Source organism: Salmo salar, chromosome ssa05 (genome assembly GCF_905237065.1).
Source record: "Salmo salar chromosome ssa05, Ssal_v3.1, whole genome shotgun sequence".
NCBI lineage: Eukaryota > Metazoa > Chordata > Actinopteri > Salmoniformes > Salmonidae > Salmo > Salmo salar.
Genome location: NC_059446.1, coordinates 71,534,408 through 71,548,717, shown reverse-complemented (window position 1 = coordinate 71,548,717; position 14,310 = coordinate 71,534,408). Strand labels below are relative to the sequence as shown.

General features: G+C 45.9%; 1 protein-coding gene across 9 annotated transcripts in view; it reads left to right on the top strand.

Moving 5' to 3' along the window:
* Window positions 1-9,593, top strand: part of LOC106595289 (POU domain, class 2, transcription factor 2) — a 103,871-nt gene extending 94,278 nt beyond the window's left edge. For 5 of the 9 annotated variants that reach the window (XM_045718731.1, XM_045718729.1, XM_045718735.1 and 2 more), the window contains 5 exons: window positions 196-396; window positions 686-894; window positions 1,094-1,162; window positions 1,580-1,662; window positions 2,148-9,593. In XM_045718731.1, coding sequence (XP_045574687.1) covers window positions 196-396; window positions 686-894; window positions 1,094-1,162; window positions 1,580-1,662; window positions 2,148-2,476 — 891 coding nt within the window. In that variant the 3' untranslated portion in view covers window positions 2,477-9,593. The remainder of the gene's footprint in view (window positions 1-195; window positions 397-685; window positions 895-1,093; window positions 1,163-1,579; window positions 1,663-2,147) is intronic. The other 4 variants (XM_045718732.1, XM_045718730.1, XM_045718736.1 and 1 more) reach the window with 2 other exon arrangements.
* The last annotated feature ends 4,717 nt before the right edge of the window (window positions 9,594-14,310 follow it).

The window sequence follows — 14,310 nt, the reverse complement described above, 5'->3', positions numbered from 1 at the left end:
ATATCACTGACATAAGTTCTTCATAGCACTGTCATACAGGAGACATACATCTTAAGCTGACATAACATCTACACGGCTTGTTCTGTAGTTTCTGCCCTCAGAAGAACACTATATCACCGTGATATCAGTGAGGTGATATAAGGCTAAGTGTGTATTAGTACTAATGTGTCCATCTCTGTCTTTCCCGTGTGTCAGCAGAACCAGAAGCCTACCTCAGAGGAGATCCTGTGTATCGCGGACCAGCTCAGCATGGAGAAGGAGGTGATCCGCGTGTGGTTCTGCAACCGCCGCCAGAAAGAGAAGCGTATCAACCCCAACAGTGCCACCCCTCCCTTGCCCAGCCAGCTCCCCCAAGCCCCACCGATACACAAACCCCCTTGCTACAGCCCACACATGGTATGGCCTGACCCGCATGATCCCCCTCTCCCAACCTTAGCCATCACAATTCTCCCCCATATATGAATGGTGTGTCCCGCATGTCATAGTGGATGTTCTTCTGCACCCCCTGTTCCAATATGCAGATGGTACTACCCAACCTGCATTGCTTTAGTGCTTTGCTATTACACATTAATAATCCTATCCCATTTATCCCTTTTTCTATTGGATAAAGCTAAGTATAGATACTCTTAAATATACACTCTCCTCCTCTTTTTCTCTTTGTCTTTCTCGCCTGTCTCTCTATCAGATGTCCAGTCAGCTGTCCAGTCAGCTGTCCCAGGCAGTGACCAGCCTCAGTACCACATTGACCACCATGTCATCATTCTCCCCTCTGACCCCCAGTGGTCCCACCCACTCATCTCTCAGCTCCGCCTCCTCTCCAGTGACTCCTCCTCCTCCTCGCAGCACAGCCAGCCCAGCCCCTCCCAGCCACAGCACACTGAGTCTCAACACAGGGTGAGTATGCACCTGCATACAAAGTGTACACTTTGGCCACTGTGCTTCACCATTGGTACAGTATTCAGTTCACCTGCAGTTTGCAGCAAATGTTAATCACACCCACACATGATTGACACACACTGATCCGTGACACTGCTACTTCTGTGCAGCAGTACTTTCTAACCTGTGTGTGTGACTGTGTGTTTTGTGTCCACAGCTTATGGCGTATGGGTAAAAAGAATGGTGACGTGTCTAACTACATCACCGATTTTGCTGCAAACTTGAGGTGAAGACAACAGAGACACACATACCTATACTGTACACCCACCCACCCACCCACCCACCCACCCCCACACACACACACACACACACACACACACACACACACACACACACACACTCCCTCTCTTACAGGAATATGATCGTCCGCACAACAACACAAGGTTCACAAGCAAGCATTTGGATTCGTAGCTCATAAAAACAAGATATGAATCAAGATGGTGTGTGTGTATCTGACCTGTGGGTTTCTCCTGCAGTGTGTCTGTGTTCAGGTCCCTGAGTCTGTCCTCTGTCTGTTCTGCTGCTAAACCTGCTTCTCTCTCTCCGTTTCTCCTGCGTATGTAAATGGGTTTCCTCCTGTGTGTGTGTGTGTGTGTGTGTGTGTGTGTGTGTGTGTGTGTGTGTGTGTGTGCATGTAACACAGGAACACTGTGATGGGAGTAAACACAGGGAACCAGGCTCTGAACCAAGCTCTCCTCAGCAACAACCCTCTGGCTACTATACAAGGTGTGTTAGAGGGAGAGAGAGGTGTAGGGAAGGAGGGAAAAGAGAGGAAGAGGGAAATAAAAGGAGGAAGAGAGAGAGACAGGGGGAGAGAAAGTGGGAGAGGCAGGGACAGTAATTTGAGGTACAAAGTGATAATAAAGGTAAGTAATGTTAATGAATGCTAGACAGAAAGAATGACAGAGATGATGAGAGGGACAGTTAGAGCTGATGAGATGAATGATAGATCATCTGATGGAAGAAACTGGAGAACTGGTGAGCAGGGCTATGACAGGGATGTCCCATCACTCCAACATGTTCATCCCCGTGTGTGTGTGTGTGTGTGTGTGTGTGTGTGTGTGTGTGTGTGTCTTTAGTCTGTCTTTCATTCTTTTTCTCTCATTCATCCACTTCTTCATTTAATCTCTATAGTAAAGTATATAGTAAATGTAGTTATTTCACAGTAGGTATATTGACGTTAACTCTCATCTCTCTCCCTCCCTTCTCAGCCCTAGCAGCCAGTGGTGGCCAGCTGCCCCTTTCCAGTCTTGAGGGGGGCAGTAAGGTGTTGCTGGGTGGTGCAGGGGGGCAGGGAGGGGGTCTCCAGTCCTCCTTCTTCCTCAACCACCCAGCTTTCCTCCACATGGGCCAAAATCCTGGTGCTGGATTGATCAGCGCTGCCGTAGCCAAAGCATCCCAGCCCTCCCCTTTCCCCTCCACCAGTAGCATAAGCCCCACCCCCTGCTCCCCCTCCCCTTGCTCCAGCCCCGCCTCTTCCTGCGACTTCAATGAATTGGCACACAGCCCATCCTCGTTGGGAGGGGCTAAGATTGAGTGACACAGCCAAGCGCCAATCAGAGAGGAGGAGGAGAAAGGAGGAAACGACAACCTCGCCTTTCAACCAAAGCTATCTCTTTTATCACTCTCTCTCTCTCTCTCTCCCCCCGTCTTTCAATGCCAAAAATACACAGAATGAAAGAGAGGAGAGGGGGGGAGTCAGAAGTGAAAAGGGGAGAAGGGGGGAAAGAGGAAGATTGAAACCAAAAATCTTTATCTATCCAAAGTGATGGAGGAGGCATCGTGGGACTGTTTAGTCAATACTGAGTGATATCGCACTTCTCCTTTCTGTCTCTCTTTCTTTCCTGGGAAAATAAACCAATGACAAATAACAGGAGTAGAGATATGCGTCGAATCGTGTGAACCAAAAATGACAAAAATAAACATTACTGTGTGTTTTTGGGGAATGGTGGCAAGGACAGAAAAAAGAAGTGGAGGATTTTCTTTGAAAAGCTGCAGGTCTGAAAGAGGAGGAGATGGGAGGAGGATTTTAAACCAAAAATGTACCTGAGGAGGAGAAGAGGAACACACGATGACAAAAAACAACAACCATACCAAAATTCCAGAAACCAAAAATACGGAAGGAAAAGCTTTATCCAAACGACTTGTACATACTGATCCTATCCAGGACCAGCACTCTGCTACACACACACACACACACACACACACACAATATCCACAGCCGATCACATTCATCCATCCATCCGATCAGTCATCCACCCATCATGTCTGTCATAGTCTGTCACTCACTTTCACTGCAATTATGTTGTTTCTGTGGGATATTTTAGATTGTTGTAAATGGTTGATACTGAACGAGCCAAGCTTACAGGTGTGTCTTTGTTTGTGTTTTCCTACCTCTGCTTCTTTGGGTATCTTATCTCCCCCTTGATTTCCAATAGTTTACTGATAGCGTTGGAGTCTGTCATCATCATCATCTTGTGCCATTTACTTCATGTTGTCAGAGATAATAATAAGAGACAAGAGGGAACAAGAGATCAGGCTTAGTGTAGCAGTTTGATAAAAACCTCTCTCCGTAATTACTCACAACAAAATGACTCACTTGATGAAATAATATTAGACTTAGACTCAATGTAGTCCTTGTGAATGGCCAATTCACCACGATGACAGTATGAAATTGAGCATGATTGGAGATTTAAACTAGTAACATTGAGGCAAGAAAGAGGTAAATTAATACAAATTTTAGTTTGGTCATGGACAGGTCTGTCTTACCTTGTCAATCAGCCATCTGTCTCGACACGCAGTAGAGAAACAGAGATCAAAACCTGTTTAATGTTTAATATATGTTGTTTTTATTGTTCATCATCCCTCCATCCATCCCATTTTCACTGTCATTTTCCACCCAAATCTGCCATTATTACACGTTTAAACCAAAGCATTTGTTACTCTTCAGAGGAGTCAGCCATGACATTAACACTCACATACTGTAGGGGTTGGGGACACACCCTACCCCTCCCGCTGAACCCCCCTAGTTGACCCCTTCCATCTCCTTATGCCTGAGAGGGTCACTTCAAAAGGACAGAACCCTCACCCAACATAAAAGGGGTGCATACGGGGAGGGGATCGGATGGTGCGATGGGATCAAACATACAGAAAGAGGGGATGTCAAGTTTTTGTAAGAGGATACCAAAAATACAAACCAAAAATGTCAGAAACAAACCAAAAAGAAACACAGCCAAATATGGATGGGGGCGGGGGGGGGACAAGGGTAGGTTTTTACAGACTGGAGCTGACACCTCTGTCTGTTATCCAACTAACTGGGCTTCAGTGGCCCTCTCTAAACTGTGTAGCACAGCTGGACAGATGAATGGATAGATTGATGGATAGAACGGACAGATTCCCTCCCTCTCCCCTGTCTTTCTTTCACTCCAAACTCAGCTCTTCTTCTCTGGTCCTGGATGGAGAAATCTCTAATGACCTCATTGAACTGAATCTTCTAAGTCAGTTTTTATTTTTCCAGTTTGTTGGTTTATTTTGTATTTTATTTGTTTGCTGTGTCTCTTGAAGCTGTTTATGTGCTGTTCTTTAGTGCTTACTCATTTGGGATAATAATGTATTCGCTTGCTACAACAGCTCCTTATTTTTTCCTAGTTGTTCTAGAGATTTTATCAGGTGGTTGGAAAAATACTGTGAAATGTAGCTTCCAGATTTTTATTAGATAAAAAAAAAAAAATGACTGTCTTGGCAGAAAAAAAGACACAGAAAAAGTCCAAAACAAGAGTTGAAAAGCAAAACGTGCAAACCAAACACCAAATACCAAACCAAACCAAAAAGCCAGGAAAGGACTAGAGATGGTCCAACTGCCGTCCCTGCCGTTGCATTGGGGCTCACACTTTTGATTGTGTCAATTTATCTTAAGTGTGTGCGTATGTGCGTTGTGTGAGGGTGCGATATTGTGTGTGTGTGTGTGTGTGTGTGTGTGTGTGTGTGTGTGTGTGTGTGTGTGTGTGTGTGTGTGTGTGTGTGTGTGTGTGTGTGCATCCGTTCTAGAAAGAATTCAGTGGAGTTTACAAAATGTCCTCCCTTGCACGTTTACCCCCATTATCACACACACACACACACTTCGGCAAAAATGTACAGTAGAGTTTAAAATGCATCCAAAGAGTATTTGGTTTGACACACAGAAATACAGTTGTCAAATGAGAATCCTTAATGAACTAATCTATTTTAGATGTGGGGGTTCTAACCACGAGGTGAAACCTTTCCTCAACATTAACTCTTAGACGGAATGTATCTGTTAGTGCTTCTATAGATTTTGTAGAAAAAAAGATCTATGTCCTAATGCTTACTTATTGCTAATGTATTGAAAAACATACAAAAAATATCTTAAAAAAACATTGATGATAATAATGACTTGATTTTAGACCAAAAATGTTACTCTCTCTTGATATATATTTGGTTTATTTTTCTTTGTCGATCATTTAGGACTTTTGATTGATTGTACTATTTATTCATCTTAAGTTTGATTGATTTAAGCTTATATTGATTTCTTCTAATTATTTATTTGTTATTTATTTATTCTAGAGTCTTTTTACAGGGGATATATTTTGGGGTATATATTTATAATATATATTACGGGGCTGTGACCAAAAATCCTGCTGAAGTACCTTCTCACTTCTTCAAACCAGATACATGCAACCACAGGTCTCACGGGGCCTAGGAGAACATGGTCAGTTTGACCACAGACTCACTGCGACTACTCTTAAAGCTCTTAAAGGGGTGGGGGTGAGCTCACTGAGACTCTTTGAAAAAAGGATGGGGTGAGCTTACAAGGGGCAGCACTGTGTCTACATAGAGCACTTCAGTACGACCACCTAACAGCGTTTTCTCAGTAATTGCAGGGCAGGGAAAGGTCATGGGAATAGGAACGTCAGCTTCATATTGATGTAAACTTAAGCAATTCAATGTTTTCAGGTGTTGAATGCTGTCTTTCCTAAATATGGGGTTAATTGTCCTAAGGATAATGATATTACTAGTGATGTCCTTATTGTATGATTGATGAGTAATGACTGGTGAGATGAGAGGGTCAGAGCATCTGGGTGTTTCTGGCTTCACGTGCGGTCTTGTGATGTTGTGTTTAGTTGAAGTGGGGATAGGGAGCCTCAGTAGGGTTCTCTACAGCCTTACTACAGTCCAGGATTGTTACTGGAGACCCCCACCCAGGTGGGATCAAACCAGTCAGGAGTGAAACTTTTAAAACATTGCATTAATAAATCTCAAAGCTTTAGAACTGGAGTTTTTCCCATTATGATGTATACCATATGCTTTGGACCGATCAGGTTAGAGGGATTTATATCCCGGATGTACGCTTAGTCAGCGCTGCCTATCAGATAGTATATTGTATGTTTGAATATAGCCCAACGCTTCTGGAAGAGAGCTCCGCTGACAGGGATGGTCAGGCAGGCAGATTGTTCTTAAAGATACAGTGCTGTTCCCTCACAACCTCTCCTCTCCTCATGAGAAATACACTGAAAGCTTTAAACAGCTACCAAACCAAAAAACGAGTTAGAAGATGCATTGACTGGGGCAAAGGAACGTGACAGAGGGACATGTTTTCTTTTCTTTCTGTTTTTACTTTTCTGTTATGTTGGTAGGTTTTGTTTTCCACATCTACTGTAGGAGGTTAAAGAGAGATATACCTCATATACTCTAATGATAAACCAAATAGATGAAAGCTTTAAAAAAAAAGGCAGGGTTCGTGTGGGGATCGGGGTGTGGGGTGGGACTGTGTGTACATGTGAGTGTGACCATGGATGGCCAGAGCGAGGCTTGGGTCCGGCAGAGTTCAAAGGTAATGGGGTCAGAGGTCACATTTCCTGTGCCCCATCCAAATCAGGAGACATATTGGGTAGCAAGTTGTATGCCAGCCCTCTCTCTGTGGTTCCCAGTCCACTCCCCCACACACCTCTCTCTCAGTCTGGTCTGAAGAACAACCCCCCGCTCTGTACAGCCCTCTCTCCATCCCTCTCTCCCCTACTGCTCCCTCCCTGCTGAAACGAAACACTCTCCAAGTACAAGTTTTCCATAGACACAGATCTAGGATCAGCTTACCTTCCTCCAAATCCTAATCTTAACCATTGAGGGCACATAACACTGGCCTTAGGTCAGTGTCTATGGAGCAATTTTGTCCTACTCCTTAACACAAAGCTTTTTTACAGGGGCTAGCCTCTGGGTACCCAGCGTCTTTAGGTGATTGGCTGGATGTTGTGTTGTTTAGATTATTGACTGGATGTTGTGTCCGTCAGAGATGTGTGTGGCAGCGAACGCAGAGGGGTAGGTGACTGGGGAAGGGCTGAGACTGTGGTCGCTAGGTGACGCATGCATACACTCCCCCAAGGTGGAAGTCCCCATTTCTCCCTTGCTCTTTTCTTCTATAATGAGGTGTAAATCAGTTTAGGTCCTCTACGTCCTGGTAGGATGCTGCTTCTGCGGATATCAGGGTCTTAGGGATCACATGTAAAGTGTAGGTCCTTTCAGTAGGGATACCCCCCCAAAAGAATGATACCAAAGTTTATGCCCCACTGTTGGATACGGCACCATGCACTCACTCCCTAAAACCCTGCTGTTTACCAGTGTCTGCACTATTGGAGCTAGGAACACGAGAATTTCGCTACACCCGCAATAACATCTGCAAAATATGTGTACGTGACCAATAAAATGTAATTTGTCCATTCAGAGACTACACTTCTCCTATAGACTGAGTAGTCACCTGGCCATAGGTGCAGATCTAGGATCTGTTAACCTTTCCCTAATCATAGCTATTAGTGTAGGGAGAACACAAAACTGACCTTAGATCAGCACCTAGAGGCAACAAATCCTACTCCCTCTACTATAGCCTGGGTCAACATTATCACAGCAGAGTTTAGTCTGGAAGAACATCTCCAGACTTTTTTGGCATTAACCATTTTGTACATTTGCACAGTCTGAACATCACAACATTGATTCAGTTCATGGATGAATTCCTTGTAGTCTCAGCGAAGCACCTTAGCAACCGTGTCAACCGAGAAACAAAGGAAACTGAAATGTAGAAATCGATATTGCAACCTGGACTCAAGGATAGACGTAACATAGTAAATGGAAATCCGAGACAGTGTAATTAGTATGAGACCAGGCTGGAATGTATTTAAATTGGAGCAGAACAGGCAATGATTAACAGTTTACTGATAGATGACAGAACATAGTGTAGATGTCAAGGCAGGAGAAAGCAAAGGGGGACAAAAAGACTATCAGGAGCAAAGAAAACAAAAAAGGAGGATGACTGATATTCCTCGAACCTACTCACTTCCATACTTTCTCTCTTTCATCCTTTCTTCATTCTCTCTCTTGTACAATACAGCTTCAGTCCAAAGTTCCTTAAGCAAGACAGCAAAGTCCGATCGTACAGAATAAAACCAAAGAGTTCGACATTCCTCCTCTCTTTCACAGACAGCCACTGCATCCCTCTTTCCTTCTCTCCTTTCTGTCTATTCATCTCTTTTCTGCTTCAACCCCGTCACCTAGTAATCCAGTTTCTGACCTCAGCTATATCAATGATGATAATAATAATAATAATAATGATTAAGATAATGATAAAAATGTATATTTTTAAGTATTTGTCATTGGAAAATTACCTTAAGCTTCTCGTAAATATGATGATGATGATAATGATGACGATAATGACGTTTCTCTTGGTATCTCTGTAGTTGTTCTGATCTTTTTTGAGTTTCGTCCTTTTTGCTCGTGCTGCCAGAGTAATTCTGATGATCCCATGATCCTCTCTGAGTTTGTTGACCCTGTCCTTTTAGTTCTGTCTGTCGCTTACCACTGTCTGTCTGTCTGTATTCCTGTCTGTCTGTATTCCTGTCTGTCTGTATTCCATGTCGCTCTCTGTGTTCGTTGGGCAGAGGGAAGAGCTACATGTTACAACCGAAAATGTGATGTTTGTGGGAGAATTCTGTACGAGTCGTTAAGGAGAGTTTTTCCAGGGAATTCCAGACTTCTTTGGTGGTTTGTGGGGAGGGGTTAATAAACGGAGGGAGGAGGGAAAACTGTCATAACTGCTATAACTGTTCTGTGGAAATAAGTCCCCAAGGTGTAGGTGTGTGTGTGTGTGTGTGTGTGTGTGTGTGTGTGTGTGTGTGTGTGTGTGTGTGTGTGTGTGTGTGTGTGTGTGTGTGTGTGTGTGTGTGCGCCTCAAAATGTATTTCATCTGTTAGCTAAGCAACAGGTTTGTAAACATTGGCTTGATTGGTTGATTTACTGTTATTCAACATGTAGTTCATTTCCCTCTATCTGACCTTCAACCTTTGTTGTTTGTTTCCCTATCCGTTTTAGTGTGTGTGTGTGTGTGTGTGTGCTCATCCTCTCTCCTATCATTTGTTCTACCATCCTGTGTCTTACATCATGTGAGCAGTCCTCTTTTCTCTCCCTTCTCTCTGTCTCTCCCTCCCTTCTTTCTTCTGGTAGCAACTTAGCCTTTTACTGTGTTAATCTTTAAAACAAAAACAAAAAACAAGAAAAATATCTCTGCTTGTTCATAGTACAGTGTTGTTCATTTAAAGTCATTTTTGTAACTGAAAGTGTTTCATTCATCCAAATAAAAACAGGAGACCAAAACTGTACAGATGATCCTGGCCTCTGGTGTGTTTAAAACAGTACAGTACACTCTAATATCTCTAGATCACTTTCTCATCTCTATTATAGCTCTTGTTTTAGAATGTTTGTCTGGCATTGTTTTGTTCTAGCACTGTGATAACCCTGAAGGTCTTAAAGGAAATTCAGCTCAACATGCTCTAGCAGTAGGGCCACCACTAGGTGTCAGCTCAACATGCTCCAGCAGTAGACCACCACTAGGTGTCAGCTCAACATGCTCCAGCAGTAGACCACCACTAGGTGTCAGCTCAACATGTTCTAGCAGTAGACCACCACTAGGTGTCAGCTCAACATGCTCCAGCAGTAGACCACCACTAGGTGTCAGCTCAACATGTTCTAGCAGTAGGCCACCACTAGGTGTCAGCTCAACATGCTCCAGCAGTAGGCCACCACTAGGTGTCAGCTCAACATGTTCTAGCAGTAGACCACCACTAGGTGTCAGCTCAACATGCTCCAGCAGTAGACCACCACTAGGTGTCAGCTCAACATGCTCCAGCAGTAGACCACCACTAGGTGTCAGCTCAACATGCTCCAGCAGTAGACCACCACTAGGTGTCAGCTCAACATGTTCTAGCAGTAGACCACCACTAGGTGTCAGCTCAACATGCTCCAGCAGTAGACCACCACTAGGTGTCAGCTCAACATGTTCTAGCAGTAGGCCACCACTAGGTGTCAGCTCAACATGCTCCAGCAGTAGGCCACCACTAGGTGTCAGCTCAACATGCTCTAGCAGTAGACCACCACTAGGTGTCAGCTCAACATGCTCTAGCAGTAGGGCCACCACTAGGTGTCAGCTCAACATGCTCTAGCAGTAGGGCCACCACTAGGTGTCAGCTCAACATGTTCTAGCAGTAGACCACCACTAGGTGTCAGCTCAACATGCTCCAGCAGTAGGCCACCACTAGGTGTCAGCTCAACATGCTCTAGCAGTAGACCACCACTAGGTGTCAGCTCAACATGCTCTAGCAGTAGACCACCACTAGGTGTCAGCTCAACATGTTCTAGCAGTAGACCACCACTAGGTGTCAGCTCAACATGCTCCAGCAGTAGACCACCACTAGGTGTCAGCTCAACATGCTCCAGCAGTAGACCACCACTAGGTGTCAGCTCAACATGTTCTAGCAGTAGACCACCACTAGGTGTCAGCTCAACATGTTCTAGCAGTAGACCACCACTAGGTGTCAGCTCAACATGCTCCAGCAGTAGGCCACCACTAGGTGTCAGCTCAACATGCTCCAGCAGTAGGCCACCACTAGGTGTCAGCTCAACATGTTCTAGCAGTAGACCACCACTAGGTGTCAGCTCAACATGCTCCAGCAGTAGGCCACCACTAGGTGTCAGCTCAACATGCTCCAGCAGTAGGCCACCACTAGGTGTCAGCTCAACATGCTCCAGCAGTAGGCCACCACCAGGTGTCAGCTCAACATGCTCTAGCAGTAGGGCCACCACTAGGTGTCAGCTCAACATGCTCTAGCAGTAGACCACCACTAGGTGTCAGCTCAACATGCTCTAGCAGTAGACCACCACTAGGTGTCAGCTCAACATGCTCCAGCAGTAGACCACCACTAGGTGTCAGCTCAACATGCTCCAGCAGTAGACCACCACTAGGTGTCAGCTCAACATGCTCCAGCAGTAGACCACCACTAGGTGTCAGCTCAACATGCTCCAGCAGTAGACCACCACTAGGTGTCAGCTCAACATGCTCCAGCAGTAGGCCACCACTAGGTGTCAGCTCAACATGCTCCAGCAGTAGGCCACCACTATGTGTCAGCTCAACATGCTCTAGCAGTAGACCACCACTAGGTGTCAGCTCAACATGCTCCAGCAGTAGGCCACCACTAGGTGTCAGCTCAACATGCTCCAGCAGTAGACCACCACTAGGTGTCAGCTCAACATGCTCCAGCAGTAGGCCACCACTATGTGTCAGCTCAACATGCTCTAGCAGTAGACCACCACTAGGTGTCAGCTCAACATGCTCCAGCAGCAGACCACCACTAGGTGTCAGCTCAACATGCTCTAGCAGTAGGCCACCACTAGGTGTCAGCTCAACATGCTCTAGCAGTAGACCACCACTAGGTGGAGGCCTGGAGCTGATTATCAGTGACAGACCAACAACTGATGAAACCCAGCAGATGAGCAGTAGTCACGCAGCAGACCTGGACAGAGAGGAGAGGAGTCTGACTCTCTCTCTTTCTGTCCTCTACTGAGTCATAGGACATCTGTTGATTGACAAACATCACTGACTGTGTTTGGCCCTTTCTCCGTCTGTCGCTCTCTGTACGTCTGTGCGTGCGCATGCTGAGTGTGTTTGCCAGTGTGTGTGTTGTGCGTGGCATATGCGTGCGTGCTGAATGTGTGTGTGTGTGTGTGTGTGTGTATGTGTGTGTGTGTGTGTCGTGTCTATGTGCAACAGTAGGAGGTGGAGGACTCTGTGTGGTAACAGTGTGTGAGTGTGACAGCAGCTTTCTGACGCCCACCGCACAATGACTCACTGATCATGTTGTGTACATAGGATCATATTACTATGGTGACAATCTGGGCCCATATTGACCGATGGAGTCTGCCAGTGTGTCAATCAGTGCATCCAATTTAAAGGTCTTCAGGTCCCTTACCACGTCCGCGATGCCCCGTTTAGGATGGTAAGGATCCAAATGTGTAGCAAAGGTAACCCAAGTTTGAATATAATATCGTGACTTGCTCCCTCTCAGTCCTTGAAAGGATAGATTGGTTGTAGCAACTGTCAGTCATCTCTCTGAATGCTCTCCTCCACTCACGCTGAGTCTCAGTCAGCACCCTCCTGCTGCTCCCACCCCCTCACCGTACATGCAGCAGTTCGCGCGTGACTAGGGTGGGCACAGAGAGGGCCTGGAAGCACGTTGCCGTTCTCATCCACACAGTGGGCACAAGACTGGAGGCACACACACGCACACACAAGCAGAACCACACACACAAGCAGAACCACTCACACAAGCAGAACCACACACACAGAACCACACACACACGCGCAGACACACACAAGCAGAACCACACAAGCAGAACCACACAAGCAGAACCACACACACACACAGAACCACACACACACACAGAACCACACACGGAGTGGGCACAACAGGGAAACCCGTCCACCCAGGCATTACACATCACTCACAACAGCCAGAGTACAGAGAAATCTACTCCAGAACAGTAAGTAGCTGTGTTGAAACCAAGGCTGTACCCCTACAACACTGATAGACATACCAACAGAACACACTCCAGGACTACAGAACAGCACCCAACCTGGAGGGGGAGACCTACTGGTTCCAACAGTAGGGCATAAACTTTGTTTACAATAAACACATTTAGCACAATTCTAAACACAGTATGCTATACAGTGTCAACTTAATGTTAGTTTTGTTAGCATTTACTGTACACCGTAACTCTCCACAATATAAAAGCTACAAAGGGAATAAATCCATTTGAACATAACGTGTTACATCAGCACCCACCACAAATGAACCCATTGTACAGAACTTCAACTTTTTTTAAAAGCACACACAACACACTCACACACGAGAGGAATCCACAACCCACCCCTGCAGTTATGACACATTACTACACCACCCACAGCCATGCCCGGGTGAGGGAGGGCAGCACACACCAGACTCACCAGTGGAACACAGTAGTTCCATGTTCCAGTGAGAGCAGCCCGCCCCTAGACTGACACTGCTACTGGCCTGTCACACTATGACACATAGCTGAACCACCCACAGACCTGCTGTCTACATGCCAATGATGCCACACAGCACAACTAGAAGGATCAGGGTCCCAACCACAGCCTCCTAGTCTTAGACCATTCTATCTGAACACACTCCGACTGGCTCTGAGAGCATGAGATGAACAGGGCATGAGTTTCATTTGGTAGTGGGGTGAGGGGGTGATGAAAGGGGTGTAATCCGGTAGGAGGGGGTGAGTGGCCCTGTGGCCCTGCTCTGATGATGTGATGGGGATGAGAGAAGGGGCGAGGGGCGGCCCTGATTGGATCTGACTCAGACCTCTCTCTCTCTCTCTCTCACCCAGCCAGCTCATCTGAGAGGGGTACAGTTGCCTGATCTAATTCTAGCCCTGCTATGACATGTGTAGAAGAGATAGGGGGAGGGGGAATACATGAAGAAAGGGGGGTAAAAAGGAGAGAGGTAGAGGATGATACAATAGAGGAGAGAGGTGGTTTTGAGAGAGGAAGGGTGAGAACAATTTGGTCAGTGAGGGGTTAGAGGGGGGAGAGAAGGAATGAGAGGGGGAGTAGGAGGGTGAGAGAAGGGAAGCTCACAGCTGTGCCAATAGGAAGAGTTTGTTCCTCTGTGAGATACAGGAGACACTGTCAACACACACGCTATGCTCAATATAGCAACTGTCACAGTGCCAGGCATACCTCTCTCTCCTTTTACACCCTCTCTGCCTTGCTCACGTTCTCCCTCTGTCTCTGCCCACACCCAGCGCGACCTTAAAACCCCCAAATTAACTTCCTACTTTATATCTCTCCTTTCTACTCCTGTCAGTGTCATGTCTTGATGGCTAAATGAACATGGTCTTTCTGCCATTAAAGGCCCAGTGCAGTCCAAAATGTGATTCACCTGTGTTTTATGCTGTACATACTGTACTGCCACACTATGAGGTTGGAATAATACTGTGAAAATTCTGATAATGGAT